The 23,830-nt window shown below is 46.9% G+C and overlaps 2 protein-coding genes across 5 annotated transcripts in view; one reads left to right on the top strand and one right to left on the bottom strand.

The window, feature by feature from the left end:
* B3GAT1 (beta-1,3-glucuronyltransferase 1) overlaps nt 1-8,535 on the top strand; it is a 58,239-nt gene extending 49,704 nt beyond the window's left edge. For all 4 annotated transcript variants that reach the window (XM_087970114.1, XM_087970112.1, XM_087970113.1 and 1 more), the window contains 2 exons: nt 7,062-7,182; nt 8,349-8,535. In XM_087970114.1, coding sequence (XP_087826240.1) covers nt 7,062-7,148 — 87 coding nt within the window. In that variant the 3' untranslated portion in view covers nt 7,149-7,182; nt 8,349-8,535. The remainder of the gene's footprint in view (nt 1-7,061; nt 7,183-8,348) is intronic.
* A 3,492-nt stretch (nt 8,536-12,027) lies between these two features.
* Nucleotides 12,028-23,830, bottom strand: part of GLB1L2 (galactosidase beta 1 like 2) — a 48,462-nt gene continuing 36,659 nt past the window's right edge. The window contains exons 14-19 of the mRNA XM_026678586.2: nt 23,339-23,410; nt 22,372-22,450; nt 21,031-21,118; nt 16,919-17,033; nt 16,235-16,351; nt 12,028-15,189 (exon numbers count right to left, since the gene is read on the bottom strand). Of these exons, the coding sequence (XP_026534371.2) occupies nt 15,103-15,189; nt 16,235-16,351; nt 16,919-17,033; nt 21,031-21,118; nt 22,372-22,450; nt 23,339-23,410 (558 nt within the window). The 3' untranslated portion in view covers nt 12,028-15,102. The remainder of the gene's footprint in view (nt 15,190-16,234; nt 16,352-16,918; nt 17,034-21,030; nt 21,119-22,371; nt 22,451-23,338; nt 23,411-23,830) is intronic.

Here is a 23,830-nt window from a genome sequence, read left to right as displayed (position 1 = left end):
CACAGTAGTTAGATTGCAGTATTGCAGGCTAACTCTGCCCACAGCCAGGAGTTTGATCCTGACTAGCTTAAGGTTGACTTAGCCTTCCATCCTTTTGAGGTCAGTAAAATGAGGGTCCAGATTGTTGGGGGCAAGAGGCCGACTCTGCAAACCGCTTAGAGAGGACTGTAAAAGTGCTGTGAAGTGGCATATAAGACTAAGGACCATTGCTATTCTTGCTTTCGAGGGCCAAAGATACTCTAGGCTTCCGCAAACAGGGAGGGAGACTTCCGAAGCTTTTCCCTGGCTGGTATCTCTCTCCTCCATAAAGCGAGATGCCTGCCTGGCCTTCTGCCTCTGTGCCTATAATCCTCTTATAGATTAACTCCTTGGGTTGCCACTTGGAATGAGGGAGAGGGTGGGAACCGAAGCTTAAATACCGAAAATTGAGAAACAGCGGGACTCTGCTTGAGAGGCTAATGAGAAGAAGCCCAGCGCCGTTTTTCATGCTTTGGAAGCAGAACCAACCAGGCAAAACCTCAACCCATCTCTCTCTCTCTCTCTCTCTCTCTCTCTCTCTCTCTCTTTCTCTCTCTCTCTCTCTCTCTCTCTCTCTCTCTCTCTCTCTCTCTCTCTCTCTCTCTCTCTCTCTCTCTCTCTCTCTCTCTCTCTCTCTCTCTCTCTATCTCTATCTCTATCTCTATCTCTATCTCTATCTCTATCTCTCTATCTACCTATTTATCTATCTATCTAACTATCTATCTATCTATCTATCTATCTATCTATCTATCAATCTTCTTCATCATCTATCTCTATGTATCATTTATGTATCATCTCTCCCTCTCTCTCTCTCTCTCTCTCTCTCTCTCTCTCTCTCTCCCTCCCTCCCTCTCTCTCTCTCTCTCTCTCTCTCTCTCTCTCTCTCTCCTCCCTCCCTCCCTCTCCCTCTCTCTCTCTCTCTCTCTCTCATCTATCTCTATCTCTATCTCTATCTCTATCTCTATCTCTATCTCTATCTCTATCTCTATCTCATCTATCTATCTATCTATCTATCTATCTATCTATCTATCTATCTATCTATCTATCATCAATCTTCTTCATCATCTATCTCTATGTATCATTTATGTATCATCTCTCTCTCTCTCTCTCTCTCTCTGCATGAAACGGGGTCTTGATAGCATGCTGCTCGTTGCTATGGCAACCAGACGCATGGTAAGGTAAGGAGATTGACAGAGGAAGTACTAAAAAGGGGCCGGAGAGCAGAGGTGGTATTCAGCAGGTTCTGGAGAACCAGTTCTGGAGAACCACTGGTAGCAGAAATTTTGAGTAGTTCGGAGAACCGGCAAATCCCACCTCTGACTGGCCCTGCCAACCCCATCTATTCCCTGCCTCCCACTGAGTCCCAGCTGATCGGTTGGGTCTTCTTTGGTTGCCCTGCACAGGAGAACAGAGCTGGAAAGCAGGTTAGTTGGGTGGGGGAGGGAAGGGGAATTTTGCAGTATCCTTCCCCTGCCACACCCACCAAGCAGAGGTGGTATGCGGCAGGTTCTGACCAGTTCTGGAGAACCGGTAGCGGAAATTTTGAGTTTGGAGAACCGGCAAATACCGCCTCTGCTTGGCACCGCCCCCATCTATTTTCCACCTCCCGAGTCCCAGCTGATTGGCTGGGTCTTCTTTGGTTGCCCTGCCCAGGAAGAACGGGGCTGGAAAGCAGGTTAGTGGGGTGGGGAGGGAATGGGGATTTTGCACTATCCTTCCCCTGCCACGCCCACCAAGCCATGCCCACAGAACTGGTAGTAAAAAGTTTTGAATCCCACTCCAGTTAGGATTTTGCACGGCAGAAACTTAGGTCACTAGTGTTGCGGTTCGCCGGCTGCAGGTGCAGACGGCTGAGATCTCGGAGAGCGAGGACTCAGATGAGGGGCCAGGGCCATCAGGGAGTGGAATGCTGCCTTCGGAGATTGTGGAGGCTGGCAGCAGTGATGAGGAGGTTCCCGAGGAGCCTGTGCCCAGTCTGCGTGCACGCAGGGCTGCTCGAAGGAAAGAGCAGCTGCAGCAGAACGGGCGACTCAGGAATAAGGCTGCAAGGTAATGGCCCCTCCCTTAAGAGATAAAAGTCAGCCTGAGAGACCGGGATTCTTTGCAGGAAGCAACGACGTTCTTGCACTTCAAGCCTTGTGGAAGTTCGGACTACTTTGGTTTGTGCTGGAAGACTTTTTGTTTGGAATATTTCTTGGCAACTTAATCTAGTGCTTTTGGCAGCCTTGCACAACCTTGGCAAGCCTCGTTCTTATCAGAGACAGTTAGTTTTAATAGCCTTTTAATTGTGAATTAATGGAATTCTCAGAGAAGCATTAAACGGTTTTGCTTTTACCTCTGTTTGGTGTTTGTTTCCTTGGAACAAGGTTTGGGTCAGAACACCTAGTTACTATCTCTGAAAAACTATGTATGGAATGCACTTTCAGTTTCCGAGCTGCCGCACTGCTCCCCGCTCCCTTTCTGTTGGCAACTCTAAAAAGACCATAGAAATATTTTATGAGTGGACAGCACTATTCATTTAGCCATGGCCACCATTCTGCACTTTCACCACCGTGGCATAAACAAGGGGTCAAAAAAAAAGAGGTGCAGCGGATCTGACGGTCTTGCTTAGCCACGGAAAGGTTGGGCTCAGCTGTGGTCGTACGTCGAGGACTAGACGGGGTGTGTGTGAAGTTCTGGCTTTTGCAGAGGTTGGAAAAAGAATTTCCTGGCCGTTTGCTAGCTGGCAGCTGCTGTTCCTGCGTGCCCATTCCAATGGACAGGCCTCCAGCATTGATTTTCGACCTGTAAAACCAAATTATAGAAATACGTGGCTTTTGTGCGAAATCTCTCTCCCTTCCCCCACCCCAACTCCAGTGCATTTGGCAATGTCCACCAAAGTCATTTATTGAAAACCACCGGGGTGGCAGGGGGTGGGGGGGATGAGAGAGATCTGAGCGGCCACCTTAATGATTTTAAAACAGATTAACAAGAGTTGGAAGGGCCCTTGTAGGTCATCTAGTCCAACCCCCCCCCCAAGCAGGAGACCCTACACCAGGAGTGTCAAACTCAATTTCATTGAGGGCTGCATCAGGTTTGTGTTTGACCTGGGGGGCGGAGTGGGCATGGTCAGGGTGGGCGTGGCCAGCTCGATGTCACTCATGGGGGGGCCACCTATGGTGGCCAAGTGCTAAGGCAGGATTTCCGTCAGACCCTCCCTCCCTCTCATTATAATCTCCTTCCTTTCCTTTTCCCTTTCCTTTCCTTTCCTTCTTTCTTTTTTCCTTTCTCTTCCTTCTTCCTTCCCCTCTTTTCTTATTTTTCTTTGTCTTTCCTCTTTCCCTTTCTCCTCTTCTCTCCCTTCCCTTCCCTTCCTTCCCTTCCCTCTTTCTTCTCCTTTTTCTTCCTTCCTCTCTTTCCTTATTTTTCTTTGTCTTTTCTCTTTCCCTTTCTCCTCTCCCTTCCCTTCCCTCCCTTCCCTTCTCTTCCCTCTTTCTTCTCCTTTTTCTTCCTTCCTCTCTTTCCTTATTTTTCTTTGTCTTTCCCTTTCTCCTCTCCTCTCCCTTCCCTTCCCTCCCTTCCCTTCCCTCTTTCTTCTCCTTTTTCTTCCTTCCTCTCTTTCTTATTTTTCTTTGTCTTTCCTCTTCCCCTTTCTCCTTTCTCTCCCTTCCCTTCCCTCTTTCTTCTCCTTTTTCTTTCTTCCTCTCTTTCCTTATTTTTCTTTGTCTTTCCTCTTCCCTTTTCTCCTCTTCTCTCCCTTCCCTTCCTTCCCTTCCTTTCCTTTTCCTTCTCCTTTCTTCTTCCTTCGCCTCTTTCCTTATTTTTCCTTCCTGGCTCTCTTCCCATCTTCCCTCCTGTTTCTTTCTCTTTCCTCTTTCCCTATCCCCCATCCTGTCCCTCCTTGCATGCTCAAATGCAAAAGGGGGAACATTTCTCCTTTTACTTTCTTTTTAGTTTGTTTTGATAGCCCTCTGCCAGCCCCTCCGGGCCCTGTTTCCACTGGCAGAGGCACCCAGGGCCAGTCCTTTGCTGTTTCCAGGGTGGCCCAAAGGGGCAGATCTAAACACCCTGCGGCCCAGATCCGGCCCGTGAGCCTTGTGTTTGACACCCCTGCCCTACAGCCTTTCTGAGAAATGGCAGTCTAGTCTCTTCTTTAAAGCTTCCAGTGATTTTGATTCACCCCTCTTCTCTCTCTTCTCTCTCTCTCTCTCTCTCTTTTTTGAAATCGAGGTCATTTTGGTTTTGGCCCCTGATTTTGGCAGCCCGGAAATGATTTTGTCAGAGTATATTCATGAACTGGAATAGAGCTTGGTAACAAGGTCAGCCAATGAATAGGCATAGCAATTAAATCAGCCAACGATGACAGTTTGGAAACTGAAACTAGAAACAGCCTAGGCTGGAAACTGAAACTAGAAGCAGCTTAGGCGTGGCTCTATATCAGGGGTGTCCAACCTTGGCAACTTTAAGCCTGGAGGACTTCAACTCCCAGAATGCCCCAGCCAGCTTTGAAGTCCTCCAGGCTTAAAGTTGCCAAGGTTGGACACCCCTGCTCTATATTAAGCTCTGCCACTCTGCAGCCATGTTGAGCTCCGAGTCTGTTTATTGAAAATGAAACCGCTTCTCTCCTCTTGCTTGCCTGCTGAACTAAAGTAAAAGAGAAACTAACTCGCTTGCTTGCTGAAGACTGGAGCTCTGCTCTGAACTTGCAACGTGTTTCTGGCTGAGTTTGCTCCATGTTGGAGAAATCTACAACTGGTTTGTAAAATCTGCTTATTACGTTTATAAAGGTGTTAAATGAAGCATCAGCCATCTATGTGTTGTTTTTTTGCGGGGGCGCTGAATTAACGTTGCAAAACTCCGAACAGATTTAGACGTGACAGCTTGTTGGAGAGCTCACTATTATCTTCCTTCTGTTTTAATAACTAAGGTTCCCATAATTGGAGAGGCAGCATGTGATGCCAGAGGCCCATAGGTGTGAGTGTAATTAAAATAGCAGTAGGGATTAATCGGATTGTGTGATCCACCATACTGCAAGTGCTTCAGGTGTAAGAAATGTTGGCACGGCGTGGCATGGTCCTTTTTTTTTTTTTTTTTTTAAAAAAGGTCTTTTCATACCTGGGGTTGCATGGCTGGCTGGGAGTTGAAGTCCACAAGTCTTCAAAGTTGCCCAGGTGGCAAGCAGCCAGGAAGCTGTGAGAATCAGGCTTTAAGGAGATGCATCGGCTTTGCTGGTTCACAAGTTGCAAATCATTTTATATCCAATGCAGAGCTACAAATATCCTCTTCCATCAGGGTGAAAGCAAAGCAGGAACGAGCAAGGAAGCGCCTACATCGCTATGTTTGCAGAAATGCATCAGTCACAATTAGTAAATATGACCTCAGGCAATACGCTGAAAGAAAACCAAGGGTAGTCCTTTTTTGGGGGGAAATGTGGTTTGGAACGTGGTTTGGAAACCACGTTTGAAGGACGGCTGAATGGGGCTGAGGAATCAATCCACTGGGAAGATTTGCTGGTCTCCTGGTGACGGGAGTATGTATTCGTATGTTTTTATTTTATTTCCTTACCCTGGTAATCTTCCTGTTTCTTGCATAGTGTGACCAGGTGAGCTGGAGTAGAGATAAAGGGAGCTTTGATTCAATTTCATCAGAAGAATAAAACATATTGAGGCTCACACTTTTCTTTAGGCAATGCATTGTTTAATCGTGTCCTTTTTTAACAAGACTGTGATTGAGTGATGGCTTGCAAAGAGCCATATTCTGCATTTCCACCACATCCTGTGCCAAATTACCACATTATGGCTTAGTATGATGCGTGCAACAATGAAACCTTCAGATAATTATGGATCGCTTGGCCTCGCGTAGATTCCCTCCTTTAAAAATAAAAATAAAGTGCTTGTTTTATACTCTTAGAAAATAGGAAAAAAAAGGCTGGGCAGGATGAAAGGCAACTCTGGAGTCCTTGATCCTCTCGGAGCGTGATTGTTTTTCTTGCAGACGTTTCATTACCAAACTAGGTATCATCATCAGTGCTAGAAGGGAGTGAGGTTTGGTCTCATTTTATACCCAACCCTGAGCTACAAATATTCTGTTCTATCAGGATGAAAGTAAAGCAGGAATGAGCAAGGAAGCACCTACATCGCCATGTTTGCAGAAATGCATGGTCAGAATTAGTAAATATGAACTCAGGCGATACGTTGAAAGAAAACCAAGGGTAGCTAAGTGATTTCCCTGGGAGATGCATTAAATCACCTGTACCTTTCTTAAACATTCCTGATCACTTTTCTAATTCTTCAGCGGCATAACCACCACTTGAAATTATGGGAGTTGGGTCAAAAAGCATGCTGGAGGAACATCTTGAGATCCATCACTATTTTTTTGTCTATGGAACCCCATCTTAGTCTTCTCCGATCTGTTATAACAACTGGAGGCACCCCATCTGTCTTTGGGGAATATAGCTACCATGTTTTCCCAAAAATAAGACCCTGTCTTGCATTTTTTTTGCCACCCAAAAAGGCACCGGGTCTTATTTTTGAGGGAAGTCATCCACTGGCTAACCTCACTTGCGCACATCGCCCCGGCCTCCTTTTCACTGTCAGGAACTTCTTTTGCAGTCGGCAAGGCTTTGCTGAAGGCCTCTGCAGCCAGTAAAAGAGCTCAGGTTCAATCCAGAACTTTGTTATCCACTCCAGAGGCCTTCAAGAAAGCCTTGCCAGCCATCCTTGCTGGCTGAAGAAGAAATGGACCAGCAAGGCAGGTGTCGGGGTGTACGAGGCTTGGCTACAACTGTCCAAAGGTAAGTAGTAGGGCAGTTCTACCCCTCCACCCCCACCCTAGCTTAATTTTTACCCAGCCACTCTGGAGTGGGAAGGATCTTAATTAGGGCTTATTTTGGGGGTACAACTTATATTGGGTGCATGTGTAAAAATCAAGCTAGGGCTTACTTTCAGGGTAGGTCTTTATTTTCAGGGAAACAAGGTAGCTGTGCCCTTAGTTGAATAAGGTAATGTATGTTATATGCAAGGAGACAGAGGAATTGACCTCCTAATCCTTCTTCTTTGATCCAGATTCTCGTTTGGCACACAAGGACCGAGAAACCTGTGCTGGTGAACGAGGGGAAGAAAGGCTTCACAGATCCCAACGTGGAAATCTGACATCATGCCGCAAAGCCAGGAACGATCTGAGCAGGTACCATCCTGGGTGCATGCACAAATCACAGCCCTTGGCATGTTGGCATTTGGTACTACGGAGGTCCCTCTTTGAAGTGGGAGAATGTGAATCAGAGCTAAATTTGTGGCAGATGCTCCAAACAGTAATTGTCCGTCTCTCTTTCTTCTGAAGGGCTTGAGCATGATGCTAACATGTCAAAGATCCCAACTGGGGAGGGAGAGAAGGGAGGCCATGTTTAGCTCTGTGCCAAGGCACACAAAGGCCAGACAAGGAATGATGGATGGAAACTGATCCAGGAGAGATCCAACCTCCAAATAAGGAGGGATTTCCCGACAGGGAGAACAATCAACCCATGGAACAGAAGTTGCCCTCAGAAGTTGTGGGAGCTTCACCCCTGGAGATGAAGAAGAAGAGACTGGACTGCCATCTATCAGAAATGGTGTAGGGTCTCTTGCTTGGGTGAGGGGTTGGACTAGATGACCTACAAGGTCCCTTCCAACTCTGTTATTCTGTTATTCTAATCAGCAGAAGGACTTGCCTAATCAGAAGTTGTGGGAGCTTCATCCCTGGAGATGAAGAAGAGACTGGACTGCCATCTATCAGAAACGGTGTAGGGTCTCTTGCTTGGGTGAGGGGTTGGACTAGATGACCTACAAGGTCCCTTCCAACTCTGATAAACTGATCTAATCTAATGTCACATGAAGCTATGTTGTACTAAACACAGCAGCAGGACAGGAAAGAATAAGATAGGTGGGAAATATTTCCACGTGCTTCATTTAGCAAGTAGCACTGGTTGGAGACATAGTAAAGTAACAGAATAACAGAGTTGGAAAGGACCCCAGAGATCTTCTAGTCCAACCCCCTGCTTAGGCAGGAAACCCTATAGCATTTCAGAAAAATGGCTGTCCAGCCTCTTCTTAAAAACCTCCAGTGTTGGAGCATTCACAACTTCTGGAGGCAAATTGTCCCACTGATTCATTGTTCTAACTCTCGGGAAATTTCTCCTTAATTCCAGGTTGCTTCTCTCTTTGATTAGTTTCTACCCATTTCTTCTTGTCCTGCCTTCTGGTGCTTTGGAGAATAGAATATAAGATGTAAATGAGGGTTTTGCTTTGGAAAAAAGTAAGATGAATTGTAGCTAAATTGGGACACTGAAGCCTGTTTCTCGCCCCCCCTATTTTCAGTCTGTTCCCACCCCAGGCACCAAGCACCCCGATTCCAGACTCAAACTGGGCCCTTGGTCAACCAGAGGAAAAACACCGAGTCCGGTTGCTCCATAAACCAGAGAACAGCTTGGGTTCTTGAGCAGAGGAGGAGGAAAAAAAACCAACAACAGATCAATAAATTAATAAATCAGTATTTAAAAAACAACAGCAGCTCACTTATGCCTGACCTTCTGGAAACGATCCAATAAAAATAAAATGAAACAACCATGGATAAAAAGCAAAGTGATGGAGATGCGGGATTCCCCCCGAGGGCCCTTCGGCAAAACATGAGCAATGCAAAAAACCAGCAAGAGGGCAAAAGTCACTTTTATCGATTTAGTCAGATTCCTCAATCATCTGCCATTGATATTAGAAACAGAAGGGAATTAGAAGGGACACTGATACTGGAGAAGAGCCTAATCCTGGGAAAGATGGGGGGGCCAAAGGAAGAAGGAGGGGACGGCAGAGAAGGAGGGGGCTGGATGGAGTCCCTGAAGCAGTCGGCGTGAGCTTAAATGGACTCCCGAAGATGGTCGAGGACAGCAAGGCCTGGAGGAACGTTGTCCACGGGGTCCCGATGGGTCGGACACGACTTCGCAGCTAACAACAACAAAGGAACAGCCTTGGGCAGCCTGTCTGAAGCATACTGGCTGGGGAATTCTGGGAATTGAAGTTCACTCTTCTAAAGAAAAAAAAATGTGTCTAGCTTAAATGTTTCTCAACTTTAAGGTGGACTTCCAACTCCCAGAATTCTGAGAGTTGGAAGTCCACGCAGCTCAAAATGGCCAAGGTTGAGAAACCGTGCCCTAGATTGAATCATCTTCTTTTAATGACCCCATAATCCCTTGCGGGGTGGAGTCTGGGCAACTGAATGAAGCGGAGTGTTTACTGGCTGGATGACCTTCCTGTCCCCAATGTGGAGTTTTGTTCTGCAGATATATTCTCAGAGTCCCCCTGAGAGAGAAATACCTTGCCTCTACTTAGGATCGAACTCACAACCTCCTGATTGCGAGGCGAGAGCTCCTCCACCTCTGGGCCACCTCATCACTCAGTGCCCTAGACCAGGAGTCTCTAAAGCAAAGCTGGCTGAGGAATTCTGGGAGTTACAAATCCACAAGTCTTAAAGTTGCCAAGGTTGGAGACCCCTGCCCTAAACTGAATGAGGTGTCAAAATTCATTATTTCTTATTGATAGATATTTCCAAGTATATTTCTAAAAGAAGAAACAGATATCCTGCGATAAATTGATTAATGATATATAAAGGTAGAGGTCTCTGTAATGGTAGCTTAATACTCTGATAATGTCAGCAGAGGCTGACTAAAGCTTGGTAAGTACAATAAATATAATTTTTAGCTCTGGAGATTGCAGGATGTCTGTTTCTTCTTTTACATTTACGTATACACATACATACATACATACATACATACATACATACATACATCATACATGGTATTCAGCTTTGTTCAGGTATTTTCCCACGTCATTATAGTTGTGCTTTTAATGTTGTAGCGATGTTTCGGCAGAATCTCGACGATGGCAGATGAGATTCTGCGGAAAAGTCGCTACAACTTTAAAAGCACAACTATAATGACGTGGGGAAATACCCGAACAAAGCTGAATACCATACATATAAATACCTGCGAAAACTTTACACACACACACACACACACACACAATCTCCTGCAGGTGGAAAGATAGCTTGCAACCAGAGCCTCTCTGTGCTTAATGTCCTGCATCCAAGGAAGATGCATTTAAAACTATATCAGTTTATATTTGAAAAACGGGCTTGAGATTTTAGGAGAATTGCTTCCCCAGCTTATTCTGAGCAAAAGGCAGGGAGGAAAAAAGGGGTACAGAAGAGAGGGAACAGCAGAAACACGAAGCCTTGATACACACCCTGGGCCATTCACACGATTTATTTTTCCTGGTACGTGCTGAAATCACGGGGATATAAAGATTTGGGGAGGGAGGCTAGCATAATGAGGGACGTGCACGAGGATTGCTGGTAAGAATGGCAGTAACCATCTTTGGATTTTATCCTGCAAAATTTCAGCGGTGCAAAAAAAAAAAAAAAAAAGGAATTGAATCAAATATATTGCCCTCCTGTTGTGTTTTTTTTTTTTTTTTTTAAAAAAAGCCACCCTTGAAAACGGGACGATTTTTAAAGAAAGTCAGCAAGTTCTTCCTCTTGCAGGCTCTTGGATCTCTTCCTGCAACATATCAAATACATCAGATCATCCCTTGCTGGTGAGAGGTCTTCTTCAAAGCGGCCCCTTGATATGGGTAGCCCTTGACTTATGCCCAATGCTACCGTTGCTAAGCGAGGCATTTGCGAAGCCAGTTTTGCCCTGTATGACAACCCTGTCTTTTTCCCGTCAATTTTGGTCATTAGGTGGTCACCACTGCAACCGTCATTAAATGTGAGTCAGTTGTTGCCAAGGGTCTGAAGTTTGATCACGTGACTGGCGGAAACATTTGGAAAAAAACGGGCCTTTTTTTCAGTGACCGTTTGTTAACCTCAAACGGTCACTAAAGGAACTGTCCTTAAAATCGAGGACTTCCCTGTACTGGATCCTGGTTTTTGTTTTGGTCTCCATCTGTCACTGACATGCAATTATTAGTTGGCTTTCCTCTAAATATATCTACATTTGGAAATGCAAAGCACAATTGTATCTTCAAGCTGAAAGGAAAGTCATGTAAAATTGTACAGCAAAATAAGAAGAAAAAAATAGGCTTTTTTAAAAAAATCTTTTAACCTGAGTGACTCAGGTAACAGATAATCAGAGTTGGAAGGGGCCTGGTAGGTCATCTAGTCCAGTGGTCACCAACTGGGTACCACTGGGGGTCCATGAGAAAATTTTGGTGGTCTGCAGATAAATGTCTCTCCCCAAAGCAATTAATCCAGGCTGCGTGGGAACACAAGGTTGCGCCGCCTACATGGCCCGTGGGAACACAAGGCTTGTGTCGCTTATATTGCGAACAACACGAGATAGTGAGGGGAGGGGGGAAAGGGCAGAGGGGGGAAACTTGCCCCACTCGCTCCACGCACCTCACCTGGCTGCTTCTTTCTTCTTACGCTTTTTGGTTGAACGCAAGGAAAGCAGCAAAAGTCTTTCTTTCTCTCCCCCAAACTCTGCTATGAAACGAGTCTTTGGGACCCTGCGAGGCATCCTGTTCCAAGAGGCTGCGCCGGTACAAGTCTGACAAAGACTCATTTCTGGTGAAGTTTGGGGGAGAGAAAGACAGACTTCTGCTGCTTTCCTTGCACAAAGCCAAAAGTCTCTCTCTCTCTCTCTCCCCAAGAATGGAGCTGGAGACGGTATCCTGACATCCCAAATAAAGAATGATCGATCGGTAGGAAAACGCAGTGGGGAATTTTCCTGCAGACTTTTTGGGGGAATTTTCCCAGGGTCTCTGGTCTGCAGGATTTAAAATTATGAGTTTGGTGGTCCCTGAGATCGAAAAGGTTGGTGACCCCCTGATCTAGTCCAACCCCCTGCCCAAGCAGGAGACCCTACACCATTTCTGACCGACAGGAGTCCAATCTCTTCTTGAAAGATGCATAAGGCGTCGTCGACACAAATTGTGCTTGGGACTAGCGGCAGCCCACTTGTGATAGGGAAAACAACTGTGGTACCAATAAATAATTTAATAGAGGCACATTTTCTTTTTTTATTACAAATATCTAGCAAATCAGTCACAGGGGGAGTGGGGGAAAACCTGAACCAACAAACGAACTAGGCCTTAATATGACTGCATGGGGAAAAAAATTCAAAACCACGGTCGCTGTCGGTGAGGGAAAAAACAACATTTGAGTCGAATTCATATCCAACGATATGGAAATTTAATCTCCAGGCTTTCCAAAACGAAAACACCAGCCCCAAACCTTTGATGAAAGGAGAAACAAGAGGCAATTTTTTTTCCTTAACAACAAAAAAAAAAAAGGAAATTCAGTTTTCTCACCGAAGCACGTCTTCCCAATTACTGTTCTTTCTGCTGGTGTGTGTGTGTGTTCTCTTCTTCTTTCACCCTTCCTCTCTCTCCATTTTATAACTATAATTCTGCCAGGCTGCAGCAAATCGTAAGACCGGAAGGAAAATTTCAGTGATTCATCCCAATTTTCCTCCTGTTTTTTTTTTTTTTGCAAAGGAGCACGTGGCGGATGGAGGCCTCCAAAGATTCAAATCTTTGCTATCAGGGTGCCAGGGAGTTGCAGAGCGTGGAACAGGTGGAAAGGGTGCTGCTTTCCCCTTCTTTTGTCTTGTGTTTTTAACAGCTGTACCTTTCTTATATTTTTCAGTTTAATTGTAGTTAATTTCATAAATAGAATGAAACAACAGCCAGAAAAGACCTCAACATTGTTTGGGCCTGCGGTGGCTAAAGAAAAGGTGGCCAACCTTGGCAACATTAAGACCTGTAGACTTCAACTCCCAGAATTCCCCAGCCAGCCATGATGGCCTGGCTGGGGAATTCTGGGAGTTGAAGTCCACAAGGCTTTAAGCTATAAAGGGTCACAATTCAAACAGCCTTGTGAACAATCAACTTGAACGATCGCTGGAAAACCAGGCGCCAGATTTACTTTGGGTGTGGGCACGCGTGTTTGGATAGGTGCCTGCAACATACAACCAATGGCAGGCTGGCTGGAGGTCAACATCAGACACCGATTGTGTCCACGGTTATTTACAACCCTTGGCTCCAACAGGGAAACTGAGGTCTTGATTGATGGATGAGACAGCGGGACACGAAGACTGGACATTTATGGCTTAAAGCGCCTTTTTCCAACCGGTGCTTCCAAGGTTAGTAGGGAATACAAGATCCATCATCCACTGGCCTTCTGGGGTCACAGGTTATGCCTCAAGGCACTTGGGAGGGTATCATATTAGGGCAAGGGTCTTCAAACCTGTAAAGTTTAAGACTTGTGGACTTCAACTCCCAGAGTTCCCAAGCTAACAGGACTGGAGGAGGGATTCCGGGAGTTGAAGTCCACACGTCTGAAAGCTGTCAAGTTAGAAGACCCCTGCAGCTCTACCATTCCCCTCTATTGCAGTGGTTTCCTGTATCACATTGCCCCTCCAGGTTTCATCTCTACTGTTCCTGTGATGCATTTCCTGTTCTTGTATTACTTTAACGCAAGGGTCTTCAAACTTGGCAAGTTTAAAACTTGTGGATTTCAACTCCCAGAATTCCCGAGCTAACAGGACTGGAGGAGGGATTCTGGGAGCTGAAGTCCACAAGTCTTAAAGCTGTCAATTTTTGAGGACCCCTGGATGAGGGGATCGTCATATTGGGGGAATGTAGCCATCCATGTTGCCTTTTCTCTTTCTGTCCCTCTTTTTTTTTTTTTAAAAAAAAAAGGCACAAAAAAGATCATTTTTAAAAAAAACAGATCCAATTCCTCTTCTAATTATTCCGAAATGCATTCAAAAGCACCCTTTCCGGAGCTGAATCTCCAATCCTTCAGACCCCCTCCCTCGGAAGCAAAGGAGACGCGGTCGAATTCTTGACGCAAGCCGTCCTAATCCGAGGATTATCTCCAAAAGGGAGCCGTGTTCGGACTGGGCACTCATTCCCCTTTAGGAGATCCAATCGAGAAAAGCTAAAAGGAGGGCTGTGGATATAGCGAGAGTTGCCAGCCCCATTTTGCTGAGGGAGGGAGGGGCTCCTGTGGCAAAACGGACGAAGCCCGCCGCACAGAATCGCAACCTGGGGGTGTGAAACATGGTGTGATGTTTTTCCAGACGTGTCTATTTTCTGAAACGGCACCGTTTGGGGCTGGTCTTTGGTGGTGGTCTCTCTACACATGGGGGGGCTCAAGTTGGACCTTCCTCCTGGCTCAAAGGGGCGCTCCGAGAGTTTAGCAGCAGGTGAGTGCGTGTGAAGGTACATCCCGATCCCACCCACTCCTGGCCTAGCACCCACCCTTTATGATTGGCGGTCCTCCATGTGGCCGAGCTGGGGAGAGAGTTGCGAGGGGCGTGGGGCAAGGGGCTTCCAGAGGTCACCGGCGTTCTGTGCAGCTTGGGGGAGGTCCAATTCCAACCTGCCCACCGCCAAAAATCCATCAACCTGTCGCTGAAATGCAATTCCCGTTGGCTTTTCATGGAAGTGCCCCATTTAGATGCCCAAACATGGCGGTCCTTCGTTTATGATCTGGGTTGGAAACGACCGAAAGAATGCAAAATATATATATATAAAATAAACGACAACGTTTCTTCGCAGCCTTTCCTAAGGACCAACTCAGGGACCTGAGACTGGCAGCTTCAACTGTCTGAAAAGACCCAACGTGGACTATTAGAGATGCAAAAAACCAAAAAACGTTCCTTTTCCAGACACAGCCTAAAGGCCGGTCTGAGTCTAACCCGCTGCAGATCGGCTGTTTCCAATTCTTCGGATCTTTCGCACGAACATTCATTCCTTTGTCAGGTCCTTAGCATCTAGTGTTTACACGAGAACTTGTAGTAAAGTTTGAGCTCCTTTAGGAGAACGTTCCTAACTATCTGGGCATCCTTCTTTCTTCAGGAACTCTTCGTCAACCTCCTAAATTAACTGACCGGGGGGGGGCCTTCCTCGGCCAAACTCCACCCATAACTAGAAAATATAAGGATACGGGGCACAGTTTTCACAACGGGAGGGGAGGCAGGTCCACATCGAGACTCTGTTACCTCCCACCATCAGTTAAGAAGCATAACCTTAACCATTACTACCAGTAGAGGGTGGGGCAATCAGGAAGAGCTCAGGTCACGTACTGAACCCTCCCCAAAAAAGCCAGGTCTGTGGAATGGATGATACGGCCTCCAAGACGCTCCTCAAATATGACGATCTGGAGAAGGAACAAGAAGAGAAGGCACAAACCTCACTCGGTGAAAAAAAGAGTGCGTTTCGTTTGAACAATTCTGGCACGTAGTAGTCCTTCTTCCCATTTTCCCTGTGACATCAACCCTGCGAGGTGGGTTGGGTTGAGAAAGAGGGACTGGCTCAAAATCCCCCACCTGGCTTTCATGCCGAAGGCGGGGCTAGAACTCCCAGTCTCCTGGTGATTGGCTCAAAGTCACCCATCTGGCTTTCATGTCTAAGGCGGGACTAGAACTCCCAGTCTCCTGGTGATTGGCCCAAAATCCCCAGCTGGCTTTCATGTCTAAGGCGGGACTAGAACTCCCAGTCTCCTGGTGATTGGCTCAAAGTCACCCATCTGGCTTTCATGTCTAAGGCGGGACTAGAACTCCCAGTCTCCTGGTGATTGGCCCAAAATCCCCCAGCTGGCTTTCATGTCTAAGGCGGGACTAGAACTCCCAGTCTCCTGGTGATTGGCTCAAAGTCACCCATCTGGCTTTCATGTCTAAGGCGGGACTAGAACTCCCAGTCTCCTGGTGATTGGCCCAAAATCCCCAGCTGGCTTTCATGTCTAAGGCGGGACTAAAACTCCCAGTCTCCGGGTGATTGGTTCAAAGTCACCCAGGTGGTTTTCATTCCCAAGGCAGGACTAGAACTCCCAGTCTCCTGATGATTGGCTCAAAGTCACCCATCTGGCTTTCATGCCAAAGGCGGGGCTAGAACTCCCAGTCTCCTGGTGATTGGCCCAAAATCCCCCAGCTGGCTTTCATGTCTAAGGCGGGACTAGAATAAGTCTCCGGGTGATTGGTTCAAAGTGCACCCAGCTGGTTTTCATTCCCAAGGTGGGACTAGAACTCCCAGTCTCCTGGTGATTGGCTCAAAGTCACCCAGCCGGCTTTCATGACTTAAGATGGGATTAGAACTCACCGTCTCCTGGATTCTAACCTGGTGTCTTCACCACTAGACCAAACTGGTCCTGAGTATATTGACAGATTTGAAAAGAAAGAGAATAAGATTCAAATCAAGCAACTCACTTCGTTGTACCCTTGCTGGAGCCAGGTTCCCGGGAGGTAGAGTGTTTCCTGAGGACCGATTTTCCAGTAGCGACCAAGGTTCTGGCCATTGACAAACACAACTCCCTTTTCCCAGCCCTGGAAACACACACAAAAAAGGATTGCACTATAAATGGATCGAGATATTAGCATTCTGGGATGGACCTAGTGCCTTTACAGGTGACACCACAATAATGAAATCCTCTGAGACTCACGCCCAATATGCCGTGTTTAAGAAACTACTGCAGTGGTGCTGGAAGCGCTACACATATTTTTGTAGTTCCTGCTGCAAAAACTAAGAATAGAAAAGAAAAAAAAAAAGAAGACAAATGCATATTCATCATTACAACTTAAGTATTCTGAGCAAAAGCTCACCTTAGACCATCGTCGTCAACACATTGTACCTAACAAAACAGCAGGTCAATCTCAACTGCGTGGAAAGAATACTAACTGAAAATATATAATTCCTCGTCCAATTGTTCCCTTTCTCTTCCAGTGCCTTACCACCACAAAATGCCGATGGGCCACCACGAACGGAGGCACAATTGAGGCAATTTCATCTAGGAAGCAGGCTCAAAGAAATCCAAACCCAATTGGGCTGATCTACATTTATCCTACACCTGGACACCTCTTCTTACGGCTCAGGTGAACCTATCAGCGACGTACCTCGAGCTTCAGGAAAGTGTCCTGGGGCACATACTGTACTTGGAGTGTCCCTCGGAAGAAGGCAGGCCCCACCGCGCTGTCAGGGATGGCACTCCAAGGAGATGCTCCTCGTAGACTAGGGGAGAAAGAAAATACTTTTTCTTCAAAGGGATCAAAAACCATCAGCAGGTTGGAGGAGGAGGGGGGAGAAGGAGGAGAGGAAGGAAGAGGAGGAGAAAAAGGAGAAGGGAAAGAAGGAGGAGGAGGAGGAAGAAGGAAGGAGGAGAGGAGGAGGAGAGGAAGAGGAGGAAGAAGAAGAAGAGGAGGAGGAAAGAGGAGGAAGAAAGAAGAGGAGGAGGAGGAGGGAAGAAGAGGAGGAGGAAGAAGAGGAGGAAGAGAAGAAGAGGAGGAGGAGGAGAGGAGGAAGAGAAGAAGAGGAGGAGAGAGGAAGAAGAGAAGAAGAGGAGGAGGAAGAAGAGGAGGAAGAGAAGAGGAGGAGGAGGAGGAGGAGGAGGAAGAAGAGGAGGAAGAGAAGAGGGAGGAAGAGAGGAGGAAGAGAAGAAGGAGGAGGAGGAAGACGAGGAAGAGAGAGGAGGAGAAGAGGAGGAAGGAGGAGGAGAGGAGGAGAAGAGGGAGGAGGAAGAGGAGGAGGAGGGAAGAGAAGAAGAAGGAGGAGGGAAGGGAAGAAGAAGAGGAGAAGAGGAAGAAAAAGAGAAGAAGAAAAGGGAGAGAGGAAAAGGAAGAAAAGAGGAGGAAGAGGAGAAAAGAGGAAAGAGGAGGAAGGAAGAAAAGAAAAGAAAAGAAAAGAAAAGAAAAGAAAAGAAAAGAAAGAAAGAAAGAAAGAAAGAAAGAAAGAAAGAAAGAAAGAAAGAAAGAAAGAAAGAATCAATCAATCTGCAGGAGAAAAAAATCCATCAGCATCCCCAACCAGTTTTGATGTAGGCTAAGTCTTGCTAGAGGGATCCTTGGTGCCCTCTGAGCTTGGTGGTTTTCTTGCAGATGTTTCATTACCTAAACTAGGTAACATCATCAGTGCTAGAGGGAGGAGGAGGAAGAGGACTGTGGGGTCTTTAGTGCTCTCTGAGCTGGGTTGCTTTCTTGCAGACGTTTCATTACCTAAGCCAGGTCACATCATCAGGGTTAGTCCAAGGACCCCTCATTTCAACCCTGAGCTAGCAATCATCTCCTTCAGAAGTCTTGCTTATCGGGTAACACCTGCCTTTCCCCTGCCTTTTAGCAACTTTCTCCCGAGTCTACTTTCATAGACATCCCGAATATAATTCATCATCCCTCGGGTCAAACTCTGACTTCAAAAATGGAGATTCTTCCACCTGGGCATTGGAAAACCTGGCTAGGTATGCTAAAGAAGCCACTGAGATTCCAATTTGCAAATGTCAGAAGAACTTCTAAGACAGATAGAAAAGATTATTTGTAGCTGGGGGGGTTGAACTGTGAGGTCCTTGATGCATCGTTGTTTTCTTTGCAGACATTTCAATACCCAGGGCTGGGCTGCTGAGGGGTTTGCAGGGATTCGGGAGATCCTCTAACTAAGATTCTCTGCAGTTCAGAGAAATCCCAAATCCCACTCCTGGCTGGCCCCTCCCACCCCGCTCCGCCCCTCCCAGGTGACCCCAGGTGGCCCGTTTTGGGTGCAGGTTAAGTGCATGGAGGCTGGGGGAGGGCCAAGAATGGCCCACCCAGAAGTTTGGGAAGGGTGGAAATGGTTCTGTTTCCAGCTTCGAGAGCCTCCGGAGCCCGGGGAGGGCAAAAATGCCCCCCACCCACCGTGGCGCAGGAGGCCAACTAGGCCACGCCCACCATGACCACACCCACTCAGCAACTGGGCAGAGAACCCCTCTCTAAAAATTTTGAAGCCCACCCCTGTCATTACCCAACTAGGTAACGTCATCGTGGCCTAGCTCAGGGGTCACCAACCTTTTGGGCCTCAGGGACCACCAAACTCATAATTTTAAATCCCGGGGACCACTAATACGAATTTTGACTGACGGTGGCTTGCTGACGTTGGTGGGAGAGAGAGATCGAGAGAGATCTGATCTAACCTCTCTCCCTCCCTCCCTCTCTCACAAACACACAGAGGCAGGGGTGGGATTCAAATTTTTTAACAACCGGTTCTGTGGGCATGGCCTAATTTGTGGGTGTGGCTTGGTGGCCATGTGACTGGCTGGGCATGGCTTGTATGTCAATATTATAAATATTTGTATAAATATAGAATTTTTTATTTAAAAAAAAGCAACTTTTACCCAAAATCAGGCAAAGCAGGCAGGCAGATTAAGTTGCTCACAGAATCACAGATTCACTTAGAGATCTGTGTTTCTGCCATCGGCTAGCTGTGTCTGCACTGCTTCAGTCCTAAGGAAGGTTCAGCTCTGCTTAAAAGCAGAGCGGAAGATCTAAAGACTAGCTAGAAAGCGAGGAATGCAATGATTTCCTGCTTTCTAGCTAATCTAAATCTCCCGGCATAGCAGGACAGCTGATGGTCAGAAACAGGAAAAAGAGCAATTTAGCAGGCAAGTTTGCCAGGTAAGGAGTGAGTGGGCGATGAGGGTTCCCGCGGGCCATGTGGGCAGCACAGCCTTGTGTTTCTACGCAGCCTGGATTAATTGCTTTGGAAGGGTGCTCTGGGGGTGACATTCCTCTGCGGACCACCAAAATTTTCTCACGGCCCACTGGTTGGCGACCGCTGCTCTAGAGAGCAAACCCAACACCCTTCTAACACTGACAATGCTAGCTAGTTGGGTCTTGAAATGTCTGCTAAGGAAACCAAGCTCTAAGAGCACCCAAGACCCCACAGAACCTCTAAGAAACGTCCACCCATGTGACCAGTGACCCATAGAGGTGAACGGGCTCCTTTTGAGAGACTACCTTCAAGGTGAGTATAGGAAGCCATCTGGCGGGAGCCTTTTTGGATCCCTACCCTAAGCAATAGGCTGGGCTTCATTGCCGCATTGGCTCCTTCTAACTTTTGCCGTTTGTGGTATTTTTTTTACAGCTCTGTGCACTTCATCTGCATCTGTTCTGACCTGCGAATTGGTGTTCAAACCACCATCCCTGCTGACAACAAAATTTTTCAACCCTTTGGAAACAAGACCAGGAGGAGGAGGGCCTGACAGCAAAGCCTGCCAAATTGGGTCTGGGACTTCCTGAGGATTGCAACGAGATAAAAAACAAAACAAAACCCCATCTCCTCTTTGAACTGAACAGGGATGTTTTGAGAGGAAGGAGAGGGAAAACGGAAGAACCGTTTGTCAAAAGCTGGCATTTATTGGGATTTCTGCAGGCGGCAGGAGTTGGAGCGGATGGCCTCAAGGGTGCCTCCTGGCTATTACAGCTTTGAAGTGCTTACCTTTGTGACAGCTGTTCTCCAGCCAGAGGCCTGTAGGCTACTAGACCTCTAGTACTGGTGCTTCCCCTTCCCTTCTTCCCCAGCCTTCCTCCCTCGAAGTGCCTCCTGCCCTTTTAGAAGGGGCAGAATCCAGAAAAGGAAGACCAAAACTACTCCAGCCTCTACTGTAACCAGCAAACAAGAATGACCAATAAAGGAGAAATATTACTAGATCAAGGTCTACCTGAAGGGTCCTTGGTGCTCTCTGAGCTTGGCGGTTTTCTTGTAGTCGTTTCATTACCCAACTAGGTAATGTCATCCGTGCTCATCAGAGTTTCCTGGTGACTGGCCCAAAATCACCCACCCTAAGGAGGAACTAGAATTCACCATCTCATGATGATTGAGCCAAAGTCATCCAGCTGGCTTTTATGCCTAGGCTGGGACTAGAACTCACTGACTCCCGTTTTCTACCCTATTTTAGTTTCATCTATCAAACCATTATCAGTCCTGGCGATGCCAGTTGGCATGAGAGCAGGAAATTATATTGAAAAATGGGCATTGCTAAGAAGGGCTACCGCAGGGTTCTGCAAGCTTCAGAGCGACCAGCCCAATTTTCTTTGCCAGATGCCAGATTGCTGGCAGGTGGAGCTGCTAACTAGGATTTGAACCTGGGCCAAGCACAATTCCAGTAAACAAAGGCAAAGAGGGAAACAAATCACCGGGACAGAAAAAAAGCAGCGGACGGGAGTGGGGAAAGGGGGCTTCTGTTGCCGAGATTCACGGAGCGAACCTTTCCATGAAGCTGGGTTTCATTTCAAGGCTGTAAATCTTGAAGTTTCTCAAGGAGGTTTTGTTGAAAACAATGTCACCAATTAAGCCTGCAAGAGAAAAGAAAGTAAGGCTGATGAATCACCTTTCAAAGGGGGAGGCAGGGCCGGCTGCCAAGAGCGGCGGCCGCTGCTGCCACCCTCCGTATCTGGCGTTGGGGGTCCACGCAATTCTGAATCAGAACAGAGCTGGAAGGGACCTTGGAGATCCTCTAGCCCAACCCCCCGCTCAAGCAGGAGACACTATGCCGTTTCAGATAGGTGGCTGTCCAGTCTCTTCTTAAAAGCCTCCAGTGATGGAGCAGCCCACAATTTCTGGAGTCAAGTCGTTCCACTGGTTAATTGTCCTTACTATTAGGACGTCTCTCCTCAATTTCAGGTTGTTTCTCTCCTTGATTAGCTTCCACCCATTGTTTCTTGTCCTGCCTTCTGGTGCTTTGGGAAATAAATTGACCCCCTCTTCTTTGTGGCAGCATCTTAAATAGCAATAGCAATAGCACTTAGACTTATACACCGCTTCACAGTGCTTTTTACAGCCCTCTCTAAGCGGTTTACAGAGTCAGCCTCTTGCCCCCCAACAATCCGGGTCCTCATTTTACTGATCTCGGAAGGAGGGAAGGCTGAGTCAACCTTGAGCCTGATGAGATTTGAACTGCCAAATTGCAGGCAGCCAGCAGTCAGCAGAAGTGGCCTGTAGTCCTTGCATTCTAACCACTGCACCAGCACGGGCTCCTATTGGAGTATTAGAATATTGGAATGAATGAATTTCTGTTCCTTGCAGGCAGCTGGTCATTTGCATCCTTTTCAGAGTTGTTGAGGCCACCTGAAAGTTTATCAGAGGCCAGCTATGCGAAAATCGACCAGCCCCCACTCGACAGAGGGGGGTGGACACGAGATCATCTATTTCCAATCTACAGCACAGTCCTTTCAACACTTCCAAAAAGGCTCCACACCCATTTGCACCACTCAGGTGACCCTGAGGACACAGGTAAACCTCCAGGTGACCTTAGTGACCTACTAAGAGGATGCAAATGACCAGCTGCCTGCAAGGAGTATAATTCCTTCCATTCCCCACCATCCAGTCGGAGCTGAAGAAGCCTCTCAGATGAGAAGCGAAACGCCTTCAAAGAAAAAAACCCAGAAAGTCCACTTGCCTCTTGAAAAAAAAAAAAGCACCTTTGGGGCATCTTTCGGGGTACAGAAGTTCAAGGTTGTTGCTTCAAAGCAGGGAACATACAACCCAGGCAAAACTTTCTTTTAATTACAATGAAAGTCACGAGAACCGAAAACTGTGTGTGACTTACCTTTCCGCTGGTTGTTCAGATTAAGCCCATAGTTTACTCTCCCAGAGTTCTCGACTAAAATTTGCAGCTGCCTATATCCCTGCAAGGAATAAGAAAGGCAAAACAGGTCGTCCTTGACTTACGACCACAATGGAGCCCAAAATGTCATGTTCTTCAGTGAGAAATGTGGCTGAGAGAGTCTTGCCCTGTTTTATGACTTTTCTAGCCACCTCCGCTAAGTGAATCCTTGCAAGCTGTTAAATTAATCAGATAGCTGTTAAGTGAATCTGGCTTCCCCATGGACTTGTGAGAAGGTCGCAGAGGGGATGGGTGGGCGGGTGGCTCCATTGGAGGTGGAGGAAACTGGGGAAGGGCAAAGTCCGGTTGGACAGAGCAGGGGAGAGGTAGAGCAAGGCAGAGGGAGTTCAGAGGAAGACCCAGGCCCACCCCCTCTTCATCCTAGGGCACGCAGGCAGGAACGCAGAAGGGAAGCAACGTGGGTTGCATGGCTTACGGGGGAGGAAAGGGCCCTGATTCCCTTCATTAGTTGCAGCTGAGAACAGAGTGGATAAAAAGAGGAAGCTGCACACAACAAGTTGTTGAGAGCAAACATGAATTTATCTGATATCGTTGAGGCTTATCTGTGTTCTGGTGTCTTCCCAGCTGTGTTGAGTTTTGCTGTGCTTTCAAGTCTGAAATTCCTTCTCCTGCCGTCAAACTAATTAGTTCAGTTTGGTTTGTTTGGATTTTTAGTTACAGTTTGTGTGGACCTTGTTTTGGACTGAATTTTCTACAGTTAAAGGCTGATCCTGGGAGAGTTTTTCTCCAGCCGAAGGTAACCTGGACATGGGGGGCAAAGTTGGAGATAATAAAGGGACTCTTATTGCTTATTTGACTGTGTCACCTCTGTGCCATGCCCCGGGTCATCACAGCGGATATGTAAAGAAGATCTGCAATTCCAGCTGTTTTTTTTTTCCTGACTGCTCACCTGTCGGTTAGGAATGGGCAGCTCCTGTACATTGTAATCAAGGTGGCCAATGTATCGAGTATTAACAAACACCTGCAAGAAAAGAAGAAAGAAAAACAGACAAGGTATCAACTCATAAAACATTTCTATGGCCGTTTTAGAGTTGCCAACAGAAAGAGGGGGGAGGGGGAAGGGGTTTGAAAGAGCAGTGCGGCAGCTTGGAAATCGAAAGTGCATTCCATGCATGGTTTTTCAGAGATTGTAACTAGGTGACTGAAGTTTCTGCCGCGCAAAAATCTAACTGGAGAACATGATTGATGACTCTTGGCTATGGATGTGTCCCATCGGAGAATATGAATTATGATACACCCAGAGAGGTGGGGGGAAACCAAGGTCAGGGTGAGAATGAATGATGTGTCTCAGAGTCTGCTACACCCAGGTTGTGCTGGCATGTTAACTCCCAATAAATCCTGTTTAGCTTTGGAGGTTTGGCTCGAGACTTATGATTTAATT

The sequence above is a fragment of the Notechis scutatus genome, chromosome 7 (genome assembly GCF_049901735.1).
Source record: "Notechis scutatus isolate UNSWTSFEM ecotype Mainland chromosome 7, rNotScu1.2, whole genome shotgun sequence".
Classification (NCBI taxonomy): domain Eukaryota; kingdom Metazoa; phylum Chordata; class Lepidosauria; order Squamata; family Elapidae; genus Notechis; species Notechis scutatus.
Note: the sequence above shows the minus strand (reverse complement) of the source record. Positions and strands in the feature narration are given on the sequence as shown.